Source organism: Rhinopithecus roxellana, chromosome 19 (genome assembly GCF_007565055.1).
Source record: "Rhinopithecus roxellana isolate Shanxi Qingling chromosome 19, ASM756505v1, whole genome shotgun sequence".
Taxonomy (NCBI): domain Eukaryota; kingdom Metazoa; phylum Chordata; class Mammalia; order Primates; family Cercopithecidae; genus Rhinopithecus; species Rhinopithecus roxellana.
Genome location: NC_044567.1, coordinates 46,359,760 through 46,377,629, shown reverse-complemented (window position 1 = coordinate 46,377,629; position 17,870 = coordinate 46,359,760). Strand labels below are relative to the sequence as shown.

Below are 17,870 nucleotides of genomic sequence, written 5' to 3'. Positions count from 1 at the left end.
AAGTTGTTCCAAACATGGTTTAAGTTTTCTAATCATCAAATACCCATTTTAAAATGAAAATGGAAATGAAAAAAACAACCTCTCCTCCCTAGGGTTGACTTTGGACATCCATTTATAAAGAATGTGTATAGATTTTGACCTTATTTCTCATTTAGAAGGTACTTGTATTCCCTATTTCCTTCCTGATTGGTCCCTAATTCCTTTATTCTATCTAGCTTCCCTTTCTTTCCAAGACATGCCTGCTCATTTGGTTCATCTAGAGTTCTCCTTGAGTTCACTGCACTGTGCCAGATCTGGATAAGATTAGTTTAGGGCTGGGCTAGGTATGGTGGCTCACACCTGTAATCCCAGCACTTTGAGAGGCCGAGGTGGACAGATCACTTGAACTCAGGAGTTCAAGACCAGCCTCGGCAGCATGGCGAAACCCTGTCTCTATGACGAATTAAAAAAAAATTAGCCAGGCGTGGTGGTGCACACCTGTAGTCCTAGCTCCTTGGGAGGCTGAGGTAGGAGATCACCTGAGCCCCGGGAGGTCCAGACTGCAGTAAGCCACGATCATGCCACAGCACTCCAGCCTGGGCAACAGAGTGAGACTGTCTTTAAAAAAAAAAAGAAAGAAAGATCGGGGTATAGCCCTCTCTTGAACTTCTATTTCAGTATATTACCCAATCCCTGCTCCCCTCTATTTTAATCATGGACAGCCCTCCGTAATCTTTCCGAATACTTTATATCTTCAGAGTATGCTTACATTATCTAGATTGATCTTTGCTACTGTATAAGTAAGTAGATCTGGCATTAATCCTATTTTATAAAGAAATATCCACCAGGAGGTTTATATATTTGCCCAAATTACATAGTTACAAAGTTGAGTTAGAACTCATATTTTTAAACTTCTATTCTCTAGCCTTTTCCACTGCATTATGACACAAGACCTTGCAGAAAGTCTTCCAGAAAATATCAGACCATCTCTTACTTGTCCCATCCAATCTTATGTCGAATTATACGCACCCTTAAAAAGTTATTTGGAGTTTTAAAAAACTCTGTTAGCCCAAATTACCTGAAATAAACTCCTGGCTTTTTCCTCTAATGTTCATAAAAAATTGATTGAAAATATTTTAAAAACAAAGTTCTTGAATTTATTTAAATTACTGTCTTGCAATGAGTTGGCCAGGAGGACCGCATTTCCTTGTTAATATATATGTAGACCCATGAAATAAATGGGAAAAGTGTGATTACAATGGCAATAGCCAATTGAATTCTTCCACCAACTGGATTCCTATAAAGACACAAAAATTATTGTAAATAAAAGTCCAATAAAAATTATGGATTGCTTTGAAAACAAGTATAAAGACTGAATTGATAAAACACATAATTACATTTTAGTATGTTCTCATCTCAGGTGTTTTATTGAAATATAACTCATTGATTTATAGAAATTAATTATATATATGCTAAATATAAATCCTTGTTTATATGTGTTACAAATACCTTGTCCCACTTGATGTCTTTTGAGGAAGTCAGTGATTAATTTGACAGTCTTAAAGTTGGTCTTTTCCTAATGATTTTTGTGTTCTGTTTAAGAATTTCCCTCACCAAAGTCTTGAAGGTATATTCTCTAGAAGTTTTAGTGTTTTTTAATCACATATTTATTAAAGACATTTATAGTTTGTTAAAAAATACTGCCCTGATATACACAAAATTTTCTTGATAATGGTAATTAAAAATTACCCCCACCCCGCCATGTCCACACCAATATTCAATTTAGATTGGTTTAATCTTGAAGTGTAATCCAGTAAGACTGAAGACCAAACACTTCAGGTCCTGGGCAAGATAATCAAATACTCGTAAGCCCTCCAGATCCTTGGACTGATTGACATCAATAAGGGAACCAATTTATTTTTGATGTTGTAAAAGAAATGTGTTCATCTCCAATAATGATTTCAAGCTCCTGCCGGCCCACTTGGTTGGGAGGAGGCCATAACGCATCATCCTCTTTGATAATTTCCCTGTCATAAATTATACTCTTCAGTTCCTCCATCACGCTTTTATGTACATAAGCCTCTTTTCTGATCATGACATCATTCTTACAATTGCTGTTGTTGCCTTATCTTAATTTCCCGTCTGGTCAGAACTCAAACTCCAGAAACTCGTGGCTGAACTTGCTCTTGTGCCCCATGTAGTAATGTAGATAAAAGTCACTCCGGATGGCTTGCAAAAGACAACTGAGACCGAACTTTTCTAAGAGAAAGCCGCACCTCCGCGGTCTGTACCTGACACTCTGTTTTGCTTTTTTATAATAGATCTGTGATCCCCTTGGAATTGATTTTTATGAAAGTTGTGAAGTAGAGGTTGTTTCACTTTTTTCCAAATGGATATTGAATTTATCCAAGCCTATTTATTGATAAGACTGCCTTCTTAGATACCTTGAAATACCATCTTTGTCATAAGTCTAAACTCTACATATGTATAGATCCGTTTCTAAATTCTACTGTTCTATCATTTTATTTATTCATCCTTTTGTCATTATATGTTTAGCCCTCCAATTATTTAGGTCTTCTTCAATTTCTCCCATAATGTGTTATAGTTTTATGCGTAGAGATTTTGCATATCTCTGCTAGATTTATTCCTAGGGAGTTGATTTTCTGAATGTTTTTATAAATGTTAACTTTTTGTTTTATCGCTTTCTGTTACTTGCTGAAAGAAATGCAGTTAATTCTTGTATCCTGATCCAGTGATCATATAAAACTCACTTATTCTAATAATTTCTTAGATTCTTTTTTATTTTCTATACATGTATTCATATCACCTACAAATCATGAAAATTTTATTTCTTCTTGTCCAATCCTCGGGCATTTTATTTATTTCTCTTGCCTTATTTTACCAGCTGGGACAATAGCTAGCATGGCATTGAGTACAAGTGGCCATATGGCCAACCTCATCTCATTCCTGATCTCAGAGGGAAAGTTTTCAACTGTTCACCATGAAGTCTCAGGCTTCAGTGTGGATCTCTTCTGTCAGGCTAAGTTCCCTCCTACGCCCATTTTCTGAGAGCTTTTAACATGAATGGATACTGAATTTTATGAAATGCTATTTCTGTATGAATCTAGAAGATAGTTATTCTCTTCTTTCATTCCATTAATGTGGTGGAAAACATTGGTTGGTTTTTTTAAATGTGAAACTAACTTTGCATTCCTAGAATAAACCCAACTTGGTGGTTGGGTTATATATTGCAGGATTTGATTTGCTAATGTGTTGTTTAGTTTTCCATCTGTGCTCATGAGTGAGACTGCCATGTAATTTCATTTTTTTGTCATGTTCTTGTCAAGTTTAGGTTACCTGTCCTCAGAAAATTAGTTGGAAAGTGTTTCTTCTTTTTCTGTTCTCTGGAAGTATTTATTGAAAGTTGGTATTATTTTTTTCCTTAAATATTAGGTAGACTTCTCCAGTTATGCCATCTAGGTCTAGAGTTTTCCTTTAGGAAAAATTTAAATTATGAACTCCATTTTTTTTTTTTTTTTGAGACAGGAGTTTCGTTCTTGTCACCCAGGCTGGAGTGCAATGGCGCAATGTTGGCTCACTGCAACCTCCACCTCCTGGGTTCAAGTGATTCTCCTGCTTCAGCCTCCCGAGTAGCTAGGGATTACAGGCGCCTGCGACCACGCCCAACTAATTTTTTGTATTTTTAGTAGAGACTGGGGTTTCACCGTGTTAGCCAGGATGGTCTCTATCTCCTGACCTCGTGATCCGCCCACCTCAGCCTCCCAAAGTGCTGGGATTACAGGCGTGAGCCACCGCGCCCGGCCCTATGAACTCAATTTCTTTAATAGTTATGGGACTAGTTCTGAGTATTTCTTCTTGTGTAAATGTTGGTAAACTGTATTTTTTCAAGAAATTTGTCTATATTTTCAAATTTATTGGTGTAAAGTTCTTCATAATATCCACGTATGATTTTTACAATACTTATTAGATATACAGTAGTATTCTCTTTTTTATTCCTGATATTTGTTATTTGTATTTCCTCACGCTTTTTTCCTTTATGTCTTGTCAAGGCTTATCAATGTTATAAATCATTTTAGAGAATCAATATTTGACTTTGTTAATTCTCTATTTTTATGTTGATTTTCTTATTTCACTGACTTCTGCTTTTATGTTTATTTTCTTCTTGTTTCTTTGGGGTTTAACTTGCTGTTCTTTTCCTAACTTCTTGAAATGAAAAATTCCTAACTTGCTGGAAGCTTAAAAAAAATGTACTTATGGCTATATGTTTCCCTCTAAGCAAGATTTTTAGCTGCATCTCACACATTTTGATACGTAGTATTTACCTTATTCACTTCAAAATATTTTCTAATTTCCGTTGTGATTTCTTCTTTGACCCAAGTGTTATTTGAAAGTGTATTTCCTAACTTCCAAATATACAGGAATTGCCTAATTATCTTTTTGTTAATGATTTCTAGTTTCATTGCACTGTGGTCAAATAACATACTCTGTAGGATTTCAGTCCTTTGAAATTTGTTGGTACTTATTTCATGGCCAAACATACAGTCTTTTTCTAAAATACTGAATGTGCACTTGAAAAGAATGTGTATCCTTCCATTCTCGGTTTATTGTGTGGTTAAAATCTTTTATATCGTTATTTTTCTTTTTTGTGTTTGTTTGTTACTAACTGAGAGAAGTGTGTTAGTCTCCCAAGATGATTGTGGCTTTTTCCATTTTTCCTCTTAGTTCTGTCATTTTTTGTTGTATTTATTTGGTGGCTATGTTATTAGGTCCATAGAAATTTAGCACTGTTATATCTTCTTGATGAACTGAACCTTTTGTCATTGAAAAGTGTCTTCCTTCGGCATCTTAAATCTACTTTCTAACAAGTGGTGTTGAGATAACCAGGTAGCCACATAGAAAAATATAAAATTAGACCTGTTCTTCATACCATTACACCAGGATAAATTCTAAACAGATCAAATATTTAAATGTATAAATGAAACCATGCAGGTATTAGAAGAAAACTTAGGTAAGTTACTTTACAACCCGAGAGAGAGAAGGTTTTCCTAACTGTGACTCCAAATCCAGAAGCAATAAGGAAAAGGACGGATAAATACAATTACATGAAAAAAACAACAACAAAAGACTTTTTCATGGCAAAGTATACTTTGCATAAGCAAAGTTAAAGGAAAATAACAAGCTGCAAAGAAATATTTTCAGCTTACATCACAGATAGAGCTTCTAAAAATAGAGAAGACCAGCAACCTTAGAATCAGGTTAAACCTACATTGCTCAGAGATATACCAAGATTTTTATAGAAAAAGAAATATAAATGGCTCTTAACCATATGAAAATGTGTTCACTTTTGCTCTTAATAAGAGAAATGCAAGGTAAAACTACCCCTTTCTCAACTATCCAATTAGTAAAAATTCACGATTTTGATAATGTACTCTGTTGGCAAGGCTATGGGGAAACAGACACTGTTAGCCATGGCTGGTGGGGATGCAAAATAGAAGAGCCATCTGGAGGGGAATTTGGGAGTATATAGAAATATTAACTATGCAATTACACTTTGACCCAGCACCTCTCACTTCCAGGAATTCATCTCAAAGACACGCTGGTAAAAATATGTTAGATATATGCATATGGCTATTAATTGCAGCACTATTTTTAATAGCAAAAGCCTGGGTACTATCTAAATAGTAGAGGACTGGTTGATTAAGCTATGGAGCCATCAGCAGAGTAAGAAAAGTTTTTCTATACTATAGAATGATCTCCAGGATGCAGGAACTGGAAAAGCAAGTGGGATACAACTGTGTACAATACACTGCCAGTTACCTAAGATAAGCAGGAATACAACTGTCACACATGTGCTCCACTGAGAAATCGTGGAAGGATAAACTATAAAACTGAAAAAAGTTTCCCCCATAGGGAAAGTGAAGACATAGGGTCCGGGGGATGGACAAGCTAGATTTCTTTTAATATATCTTATTTTATAGATTCGACTTTTGAGCCACATAGATATTTTACATAATTATAAAATAATATCAATATATTTTCAATACAATTAGCCCTAGAAATAAATGAACCTAACTGTGTATTCACTTGGTGGCATTAGCATACAGAACAACTACACCCAGTAATTTGAGTGTACATCCCTTAGTAGGTTATACCTTAATAACAAAAACAAACAAAAGAACCTGTTTTTGGTAGTCATATTATTATTTTGAGTTTGCGTTTGTATTGCAGAATAAATCAAATGGGTGATTATATTGAGGTCACTGAGACTAGAGGTTTTGCCATGATTAAAAGGAGATACAGATATAAAATGTCCAATAAGGTTAATGAGAACTGGTATTTCTGAATTTTAGTAGTTAGGATCAACTTATATTTTAAGTGTATATGTGTACATGTATATATGTATCTATGCATATACATTTATGACATATATATATAAATTCATAAACATTGCAAACACTGTTGATTCCAGGTCTGTGGCCCAAAACATGATCCTGGGTATAACATGCTCCTGGAACATCTTGTCATACCAGAAAGCAAGGAAGCTATCAAAGGTTTACTAGGGTCACGTCAGAAAGAATTCAGGAGCAAACCTGAATAAGTGGCACTGGTCAAAAATGGGACAGTCTGAGCATCAATAAAGACAATAACTGTCATGGACTGAAACACATCACATATGTTTAAATCAGCTGGGCGCGGTGGCTCATGCCTGTAATCCCAGAACTTTGGGAGACCAAGGTGGGCAGATCGCCTGAGGTCAGGAGTTCCAGATCAGGCTGGCCAACATGATGAAACCCCGTCTCTACTAAAAATACAAAAATTAGCTGGGCATGGTGGTGCATGCCTGTAATCCTAGCTACTCAGGAGGCTGAGGCAGGAGAATTGCTTGAACTCATGAAGCAGCGGTTGCAGTGACTTCGAGATCGTGCCACTGCACTCCAGCCGGGTGACAGAAGGAGACTCTGTCTCAAAAAAGAAAAAGAAAAAGAAAAAGAAAAATATGTTTACATCCATAACTTTTTAATGGTACTAAACAAAGAAATAAAGTAACAAAACTCATTGGTCACCTTTGGAGGATGCCCAGGTAAGAAACAATACATTTTAAAAACTGGTAACTAGGCCGGGCACAGTGGGCTCATACCTGTAATCCCAGCACTTCAGGAGGCTGAGGTGGGTGGATCACCTGAGGTCAGGAGTTCGATACCAGCCTGGCCAACATTGCCAAACCCTGCCTCTACTAAAATACAAAAATTAGCCAGGCATGACGGCACACACCTGTAGTCTCAGCTACTCAGGAGGCTGAGGCAGGAAGAATCACTTGAACCCGGGAGGCGGAGGTTGCAGTTGCAGTGAGCCAAGATCTTGCCACTGGACTCCAGTCTGGGCGACAGAGTGAGTACTTTGTCTCAAATAAAAAGAAAACTGGTAACTAAGGGAGAGAATCAGCTGCTTTTCATTTCACTTTCTTCTGATGATCTGTACCCTGGCGTGGCCAAAGGACAAATAAGTGGACATTTTTCTTTATGGAAGTTTTCCAGCTAATAAGTAGTGATATATTATAATTAGAATATCACAGTTTTGCAACCAAAATCAACTAATGGATTTAGGCAATACTCATCAAAGGCTATTAACGTCACAGATAAGCAGCTAGGTGTTAGGTATATTATGATGGGAGTACATAACACCATTACTTAACATGAAGTAGTGAAGTACTTAACATGAAGTAGTCAATAATACCAGAATCTGGTCAAGCCTCTAGATCTAACCACCAATTTATAGGAAACATAAGGTGCAGAAGGACAGACATTTAAAACTCACAATACTGAAGTTATTCCTTCATTTTTTGTATGATCATGGAAGAGTGGTTAGTTTTTAAGTGCTTATCTTTTAGAGATACATTCTGACATACAAAGGAAACAATGTGATGTCTGTGATTTATTTCAAAATACTTTAGCAAGCCAGGCACAGTGGCTCACACCTGTAATCCCAGCACTTTGGGAGGCGGAGGCAGGTGGATCACTTGAGGTCAGGAGTTCAAGACCAGCCTGGCCAACATGGTGAAACCCCGTCTCTACTTAAAACACAAAAATGAGTTGGGTGTGGTGGCGCATACCTGTAATCCCAGCTACTCGGGAGGCTCAGGCAGGAGAATCACTTGAACCTGGGAGGCAGAGGTAGCAGTGAGCTGAGATGGCACCACTGCATCCCAATCTGGGCAACAGAGCGAGACTGTCTCAAAAAAAAAAAAAAAAAAGTTTGCCAGTGTGGCGTGGATAAGGTTTAGATAAAACAAGATTGGATATACCAATAATCGTTGAAGCTGGGTGATGAGTACATCTGATTCACTATATTAGTCTCTCTGCTTTTATATATGTTTGAAAATTCACAGTAAAAAGTTAAAACAAAAAAATTAAAAATATTCACAAAAAGTTGTTTTTCGCCAATAATTGCCTTAAATTCTACTTTGTTGTTAAAATTGCAATACTGTATTTCATTTGGCTGGTGTTTGTAATTTTTTTCATCTTTTGACTTTAAATCTTTTTATATCAGTATAGTTAAGGGTTGTCTTTTGTAAGCAGTGTAGAGCTGGGTCTTTTTTTTTTTTTTTTTTTGAGATGGAGTTGCACAGGCTGGAGTGCAATAGCACTATCTCAGCTCACTGCAACCTCTGACTCCCGGGTTCAAGCGATTCTCTTGCCTCAGCCTCCCGAGTAGCTGGGATTACAGGTGACCGCCACCACACCTGGCTAATTTTTTTTATTTTTAGTAGAGATGGGATTTCGCCATGTTGGCCAGGCTGGTCTCGAACTCCTGATCTCAGGTGATCTGCCCGCCTCAGCCTCCCAAAGTGCTGAGATTACAGGTGTGAGCCACCTCGCCTGGCCTAGAGTTGGGTTTTTAATCTTTTTATATACTTTAAAATTCTTTGACTCTTAACTGAAATCTTTACCTTTACATTTAATGTAATTTCTGATATCTTTGCGTTTAAATCTGTATCTTAACACACGCTTCCTATTTGTTCCATTGTTTCTGTTTCCCCTTCTCCTGCCTTCTGTACTCATTTTAATGCTCACTGGTTACCCTAACAATTACAACATGAATCCTTGACTTATCAAAATCTAATATAAATGGATACTTTTACCTCGTCTCACACAATTAAAGGACCTTAGAAGGCTTAAACTCCATTTACTCTTTTCCAGCTTTTATGCCACTGTTGTCGTGTATTTCTATTCTGTATACGTTTAATTAGTTAATATTCACTGATATGTACACATGCATTTATATTGTCTTTGCTCTTCATTCTTTCCTGAATCTCTAAGTTTCCTTCTGAGATCATTTTCCTTCACCCTGAAGAACACCCTTTAGACTGACAACTGCCCATGACTACAGTGGGCCTTGTAGAAAACTATGGTTTTTGTGGACAAGAGTGACCATGACACTTTAAATCAACTATTATTAACTTCCCTTAAGAAAAGGGAAGATTTCTTTCAAAAGATTCCTGTTTTTACTTGTATGGCAGTATTTTCACTTACTACCTGATTTTATCAGCCTTGAAGATGTGATTTCTTTTTTTTTTTTTCCTTTGAGACATAGTCTTGCTCTGTCACCCAGGCCGGAGTACAGTGGCGTGATTAAAGCTCACTGCAAACTCTGTCTCCCGGGTTCAAGTGATTCTCCTGCCTCAGCCTCCTGAGTAGCTGGGACTACAGGCGCCCGCCACCACGCCAGGCTAATTTTTTGTATTTTAGTAGAGACGGGGTTTCACCACATTGGCCAGGATGGTCTCGATCTTCTGACCTCATGATCTGCCTGCCTCGGCCTCCCAAAGTGAAGATGTGATTTTAACTAATGAGTTGAATACTTACTTTGAGGAACTGTGGCACAGGATAATCCATGCTGTAATAATCACCAGACCACACAGCTCCCTATAAAAGGGCATACATTTCAGATTTTGGAAGTGGCTACAAGTGAGATGGATATCATCACATTCTCTCCAGGACCATTTGATAGCGCATTCTGATCAAGTGACTCTCCCTCAAGATCTATGGCATCGATGGAGTATTTTCAAGTTTGACCATGATTCATACATTCCTTTTTTCAGATAATTTTAAAGCCTTGTATGAAAATACATTTCATCTTAAAAGGCAGATATGAGATCCCTGACCGTGCCCTGATTTATAAGTGGATCTCCCCAAAATGAAATGAATATTTTTAAAAATCCACAGATAATATCACTTTTTTCAGGTCGCTGGAAGAAACAGTGCAACTAAGAAAATCCAGATTTGATCAGTTAATACTTTTACATTTTTTTTTTCTGAGACGGAGTCTCACTCTGTCACCCAGGCTGGAGTGCAGTGGTGCGATCTCGGCTCACTGCAAGCTCCGCCTCACAGGTTCACGCCATTCTCCTGCCTCAGCCTCCTGAGTAGCTGGGACTCCAGGCCCCTGCCACCAGGCCCGGCTAATTTTTTGTATTTTTAGTAGAGACGGGGTTTCACCGTGTTAGCCAGGATGGTCTTGATCTCCTGACCTCGTGATCCGCCCGCCTCGGCCTCCCAAAGTGCTGGGATTACAGGCGTGAGCCACTGCGCCCGGCCAATACTTTTACATTTTTAAAGAGGCTTCAGTGTGAGGCAGAATGAGCCCAAACCAATACGTAATCTGTGTATATACTACAAGAGATTGGGTCGCTTCTTAGGGGAGAGGAATGATTTGTAGTACAAATCAGACTAATAATTTGGGGGTGGGTATATGCTTCTATATATATGTATTAGATACACATATCTTTTATATAGAATAAAAAACAGTCACTTCAGCAATAGTACACTAGAAGCCCCACCCTGAGTTCACTATCACCCATGGGCTTCATGCTGGAAGCCATTTAACCCATTTGGTCTACATTCTCATCTACAGACCCGACCTATAGATTGGCCCTCCAGTGTTCTGAAGATTGGGGGTTATAACAAAGAAGCACCTTTTCAGTGATGTTTAACTTACAGGTCCATGAATTTTGTTGTTGGCAGATGTCAGCAGAAGTAGAAAAGAAAGGAAAGGCTCTATTAATAAGTCCTCGGAGACAAGGGTGGGAGGAAGCAAAGGAAGAAGTGATAACACAGGAGCAAGTGGTCATGACAAGGAAATGACACACAAGACATACCAGGGCAAGTCTAACAGGTTGACTTAAAGTACTGATCTCTAGGCTGGGCACGGTGGCTCATGTCTGTAATCCCAGCACTTTGGGAGGCCAAGGAGGGTGGATCATGAGGTCAGAAGTTCAAGACCAGCCTGACCAACATGATGAAACCCTGTATCTACTAAAGATACAAAAATTAGCTGGCCGTGGTGGTGCACACCTGTAATCCCAGCTACTCAGGAGGCTGAGGCAGAAGAATAGCTTGAACCTGGGAGACAGAGGTTGCAGTGAGCAGAGATCATGCCACTGCACTCCAGCCTGGGCGACAGAGCAAGTGTCTGTTTCCAAAAAAAAAAAAAGTACTGACCTCTGAGATGGCTGATCATACTTGTAGATAAGATTCTGCCTTAAACCAGAACTGAATCAGAGGCTGACAGAGTTATCACCATATTAGATCGGACTGAGTATTACTGTATAATACCCTTGCTAGTTACAAGGGGGCCAAAGTCCAATGGCCTGACAGTAATATAATATAATATGTAATGACTGCCAGTAGCAGTGATAATGAAGTCTGATAGATGGGGCTGGGTTTGAATCCCAGCTCCATTATTTCCTCAGTTTCATCAGCATATAAAGAAGATAATACCTTCCCTGCTCCACAGGGTACATTGGGGGAATTGAGTTACCATTGTGCTCAGATGGGCTGTTGCAAACAAGATTCCTCAGTTCCAGCCCACAGTTCTATCCCTCCACAGGGCAAACGTCACCGCTCACCTGCCTTCTTCCTCATGTAAGATGTTCTGTTGTGTATGATGCAAGAGGTAGTACGCCAAGCCAACAGCCCACACCATACAAAAGAGTATGTGTATTGCAGAGATACTTTTCCAAATAACATTACCTAAAAATAGACGTCCTGATGTTGTTAATCATGGAATCACAGCCCACAGAAAATAAATGATCTTTTTGTATGTTTTGCCATAGTCTGCTTTCAGAAAAGACATTCAGACCCCCTCACCCCCATCGCCCTTTTTTTTTTTTTTTAGGACAACACAGAGGTCATAGCACTAATTATAAACTTCAGTGGCCATTTCTTGTTTGGGTTGCTCAGCAGCTCCCCTTCCTAAGACGATTACCCTTATTTTCTCTGGGGATCCACCATGTCCACACTCCCAGTCCATGTTTCCCAGCAAACTGGACTTTGGCTAGGTCAATCAATGCATGTTATCTCCTCAGCCACAGTGATTTGGATCAGCACAAACAGACAAGCAATCAGAGCCAGCAACTGCATTCTGAGACTTTGGTAGAGTGAAGAAACAGTCCATATCCATTGGACGTGGTATCGCGAAGATGTGAACAGGGGCTGCAGGGCCACTGTGTGGAGCCCAAGAGTGAAGTTAGCATGACAGATGGTGGAACTGAGAGGTGGAGAGAAGTTAAAAGTTCTGAGTCCACCAGCCTAAAGCCAGCACCACCCCTCACCTTTTTCAGTAAACTGGACCAATGCCTTTTCTTCTTAGCTCATAGCACATTTGAGTTCTTTTTCTAGCTTGTATCTAAAGAGGCCCTAACTGATCTACCTTAAAGATGCAGACGGAATTCTAGCTCCGTACATCTCCATACAGGGAGCCCAGGCATCTAGGGAATTTTCCCCACCAAGGTGAGACTCATTAGTCTTTATTCTAAGGCCCCTGAGAACATTTGAGCCCCAGTAGGAGAAACGATTTTAAAGAAAGTGAAGAAGAATCTGTCCTGTCGATTCTGTAAAACAGAAGACGCTGTTTTATAGCAGATCCTTCTGACGTTTTCCTGAAGGTGGGTAAGGATGATTAGAATTAGCCCCTCTTATTAACAGAAAAGAGAAGAAAGGTCTAGAGAGCCCCGTTTTACTCCTGGGAGTTGGGCAGATAGACCCTCGTTATCACGAGGAAATCCGATTTGCTGTCTCTCCATTTAGAATGCAAGGCTTATACCTGTGATTTGAGGGTTAAGTCCAACAAGCAGGGTCAGTACTGCAGGGATTGTGTACACCACCTGTTAGCAAAAAAGGGAGGAAATTACGTGAGTGAAGATGTATGCCCAATATATGAGATGTTCAGAGATATGTAGGAAGTAAAGAAAGATGAGATCAGTGGCTGTTGTTCTCCATGATTTGCCTCTAGGTTTCAATGGAGATTGACAAGGTGGTAGACTCTGCTTTTGTGGCACTTACCATGCCTGCCTGCAATTTTATCTACCTTCCTCCTAGACTATAGGCTATTCCAGAAGCTCATTTACCTTCGAGCTCTAGCACTGAGCATAGGGTTTGGGTCTTAAGACACACTGACTTTCCAGTCTCTCCCAAGCAACTTTCATGCTCAAATGGCCTTTCCCCACTTGCACAAAAGAAAATGTTCTTTGAAAAGTAGGGCAGAAGCAGCCACGATGCTAGATGGCCCTGCTGGTTTGGACCCAATGGACCATCCAGGCCAGTACTGCATCTCTTTGAGACCACAGAAAGTTTTCTAATAATGCATTCACAATCAACTGTGCCCAGTAATAAGGTCAGAGTCTTCATTTTGGAAACTGCTGATAAGTTGTTTGGAAATGAGAAGTCTGGCCCTAAGGAGGCCCTATTCCTAAGCCTCGTTCATAGCAAGCAGGCTCTAGCCAAACTTACTATTGGGTGTGCATGTGTTGTTGGCGGGGAGCAAGTAGGATGGGTGGGTTTCTAAGAAGGATGGGGACTTTCTGAGCAATGTAGCCGTTTAATCACATCAATTTCTGTGCTTATGTCAGAAGAAGACGTTAAGGCAGGTGCCAGGGGTCCATGCGGGAGACAGTGGAGGGCTGAACTGTGAATGAGGGAGGATGTCTATGGGGAAGTGGGGTCTATTCTTCCTATTATATCATCTGAGCATGAGTGAAAGATAAAATGTGCAGGTACTATGTAGATAACCAATTAGACCTAGATTGTTTAATTATTTTATTTATTTATTTTTTTGAGATGGAGTTTCACTCTTGTTGCCCAGGCTGGAGTGCAATGGCGCAATCTCGGCTCATGGCAACCTCTGCCTCCTGGGTTCAAGCAATTCTCCTGCCTCAGCCTCCCAAGTAGCCTGGATTACAGGCATGCGCCACCACGTCCGGCTAATTTTGTATTTTTTTAAGTAGAGTCGGGGTTTCTCCATGTTGGTCAGGCTGGTCTCGAACTCCCGACCTCAGGTGATCCATCCACCTCAGCCTACCAAAGTGCTGGGATTACAGGCATGAGCCACCGTGCCCAGACTAATTAATTTTTTAGAGATGAAGGTCTCGCTATGTTGCACAGGCTGGCCTCGAGCTCCTGGGCTCGAGCAATCCTCCTGCCTCAGCCTCCTGAGTAACTGGGACTACAGGTGCATGCCACCATGCCTGGCTCAAATTTATTTTGTGTTTTGAGGGGCTCTCCAAGGCAGTGGTAAGGAACAGAGGGATGTTAAAGATGACTGAGATTCTAAACAAGGACGACTCCAAGAATGATTCTGCTGATAACAGAAATGGGTGAGTCAGGAGAAGTAGATTTTGGAGGGAAAGATGCTAGGTAGGTCCTTGGGCATATCTGAGGAGCAGTGTGACATGCAGGTGAATATACGCAGCAGTCTTTTGGAAATTCACCATTCAGCTGGATGCCTGAGACTTGTCTTCAGGGAAATAATATTTGGAATTCAAGATATGGACCAGGGTGCCAAGGCAAAGGCAGTTTGATTTGATTCAGAGGCATAGTGATCTGGATAGCAAATATCAGAATGTGGTTTTACTGCACTAAAAAAACAAAACCTAGACAGAATTTTGTGTTATAATTCCAAATACCATCATCCTTGTTGCTCCTCTGTCAGTATTATTCTAAAGTCTAAGAATCATCCCCTTGGTGATACTGCACGGTCTTGTGTATCTATATTGAGAAACTGGGCAAAATTCAGATATTTTAGAAGATAAAAGATAGAACCGGGCACGGTGGCTCATGCCTGTAATCCCAGCACTTTGGGAAGCTGAGGCAGGTGGATCACCTGAGGTCAAGAGATCAAGACCAGCCTGACTACCATGGAGAAACCCTGTCTCTAGTAAAAATACAAAATTAGCCAGGCATGGTGGCACATGCCTGTAATCCCAGCTACTCAGGAGGCTGAGGCAGGAGAATCGCTTGAACAGGGAGGCGGAGGTTGCGGTGAGCGGAGATCGCGCCATTGCACTCCAACCTGGGCAACAAGAGCGAAACTCCATCTCAAAAAACAAACGAACAAACAAAAGATATTTAGAAGATGTATGGGACAATGTCCCCCTCCTCCAAATGGTTCAAATCAGAGCATTGCTTATATGAAGACTGTAGGTTTTACAGGATTTAATACTTTCTTTTTTTTTTTTTTTTTTTTTTTGAGATGGAGTCTCACTCTGTCACCCAGGCTGGAGTGCAGTGGCATGATCTCAGCACACGGCAACTCTGCCTCCTGGGTTCAAGCAATTCTCCTGCTTCAGCCTCCCAAGCAGCTGGGGACTACAGGAGCATGCCACCACGCCCGGCTAATGTTTGTATTTTTTGGTGGAGATGGGGTTTCACCATGTTGCCCAGGCTGGTCTGGAACTCCTGATCTCAAGTGATCCACCCACTTCGGCCTCCCAGAGTGCTGAGATTGCAAGCGTGAGCCACCTTGCCCAGCCAGGAGTTAATACTTTCTAGAAATGTTAAGTCACTGAATTAGCAGAACAACAGAACTTAAGCCTGCTATTTCCCAGTCAAAGCTTTGCATTGAGTGTCTGGCTAGAAACCCAAAGGAATGGTTCAACTGGTCTTGAGAGGCCTACTCTAGGTCCTCAAGAAAGTGTCCTCAGCTGGGCCATCTAACCAAAGGGAATACTGCAGAAAGACCTGTTTCCAGAAAGTTTGAAATTCACACACACATTACATTAGAACTCTGATCCTGCGTACTAATATTTTAGGAAAAAGAGCTTACCAAGGGTTTGATTTTTAAGTTTCTAAGAAAATTAAGCAGGGAGGAGGGGTAAAGACAAACCCGTGTGTTTTGTGCCATTCCCCAATTCTTCCAAACGGAGGAAATCCTGGAAGCGGCTCATACTCACCACCCACAGCTCTGCATCTGGATCATTTACCTGGAACGTCAGAACACAGAAGTGTTAGCAGACATCCTGTGCTGTTCCATTCCTTTTAAATTCATTTGTTAAGTACTTTTAAAAATTAATTTGTTAAGTGCCAGACACTGCAATAGGTGTCGAGGATACAAAATCTGAACAGGATATAATCCAGCAGATGAGAGTGGGTGAAGGTATTTGTGACTGACACAACAGATGTTTTTAACAGGCATCCATACATTTTTGAAAAGCCTTCACAGGGGCTCTGGAGAAGACTTGCCAAACCCAGAATGGGTATTTTAATGGCCCTCCACCCCCACCCCCAACCAGTCTCAAGAAATGAGGGAAATTACTATGAAGGGGGTCCCCAAGCCGAGTAGAAAGTTTAATGATGCTATAAAGGGTTTTGTTCTGCTTCATCTCCTAGGCCCTGAGATGTGTCCAGTGTCGTCCGCGGGCTGGACGTTAAGGCAGGGGCCAGGGCCGCTTCTGCTGAAGTCCCCTGGGAAGTTCCACGCGCGGAACCAGCCCCTTCCAGGGTGTGAGCCCGGGTGTGGGACTCGCTTCCATGAACACATCCACGTCTCTTAGACGGGGGAGAAAGTGGGGGCTCCCTCAGCAGAAACCCCAAGTCCCATCCTCCCCATAAACCGTGCGCCCCTGAGACTCTGCGGGCTAGTCAGTTACACGACCCGCTACGCCAGGGGGCGGAGCTGGGAGCCGGGCGGGTCCCCCCCCACACCGCGGCCGCCTGACCTGCACGTAGGCCGCCAGGGCGAAGAAGGCGGCCATGAGCCCGTTGCAGGCCCGCCATAGGGCCGGCGCCATGGCTCGGGGAGCGCGGCGCGGGGCGGCGACTCCTGCCTGGTACGGACCGGCTCCCTCCTTCCGCGGAGGGACGGACTCCCCGCCCCGGTTTCGGTCCCCTGGGGGCTCTGCCTAGGCAGTCGCTCGGCGCCGGGGGTGGGGAGCGAAGGGCGTGGCTGGAGCCAGTACTCCGCGTCCCATTCAGCCCGCCCCGAACGCCGCGGGGTGTAGGCGGCGCCGTCCCCGTTTCGCAGATGGGAAAGCGAGTCCCACCCGGAGTGCAGGTCTCGGTGGTGGACAGAAGTGGAATTTGAACCCATATAGGTTCAACTCCAAAGCCTGTTTTCACTAAAGCTACCTTCCTCATATAAAAGAAAAAAGAAGGAAAAATGGAAGGCAGGCAGGCGGGAGGGAGGGGGGGAGGGAAGAGAGGAAGAAAGAGAAAGAAAGAAAGAAGGAAAGAAAGAAAGGGCCGGGCGCAGTGACCCGCGAGAAAGAAAGAAAGGGTCGGGCGCAGTGGCTCACACCTGTAATCCCAGCACTGTGGCAGGCCGAGGTGGGCGGATCACCTGAGGTCAGGAGTTCGAGACCAGTCTGGCCAACATGGTGAAACCCCCGTCTCTACTAAAAATACAAAAAAAATTAGTCGGGCGTGGTGGCGGGAGCCTGTAATCTCAGCTACTCAGGAGGCTGAGGCAGGAGAATTGCTTGAACCCGGGAGGCGGAGGTTGCAGTTAGCCCAGATTGTGTGCCACTGCACTCCAGCCTGGGTGACAGAGCGAGACTCCTCAAATAAATAAATAAATAAATAAATAAATAAATAAATAAA

General features: G+C 41.6%; 1 protein-coding gene and 1 pseudogene across 5 annotated transcripts; both read right to left on the bottom strand.

Annotated features, from left to right (window-relative positions):
- Positions 1–1,112: 1,112 nt before the first annotated feature.
- On the bottom strand, positions 1,113–17,205 carry TMEM220 (transmembrane protein 220). Of its 5 annotated transcripts, none has more exons than XM_010379583.2 (6): positions 16,991–17,205; positions 16,226–16,255; positions 13,102–13,162; positions 11,906–12,029; positions 9,864–9,923; positions 1,113–1,276 (listed from the first exon to the last, which is right to left on the bottom strand). In XM_010379583.2, the coding sequence occupies exons 1-6, from the start codon at positions 17,060–17,062 to the stop codon at positions 1,141–1,143; spliced, it is 483 nt and encodes a 160-aa protein (XP_010377885.1). In that variant the 5' UTR covers positions 17,063–17,205; the 3' UTR covers positions 1,113–1,140. The 5 variants fall into 5 exon arrangements, with proteins under 5 accessions (XP_010377885.1, XP_030778760.1, XP_010377887.1 ...); XM_030922902.1 differs by lacking the exons at positions 1,113–1,276; positions 16,226–16,255 and adding exons at positions 8,136–8,230; positions 8,739–8,740; XM_030922900.1 differs by lacking the exon at positions 9,864–9,923.
- On the bottom strand, positions 1,286–3,571 carry LOC115894766 (annotated as a pseudogene).
- Positions 17,206–17,870: the final 665 nt, after the last annotated feature.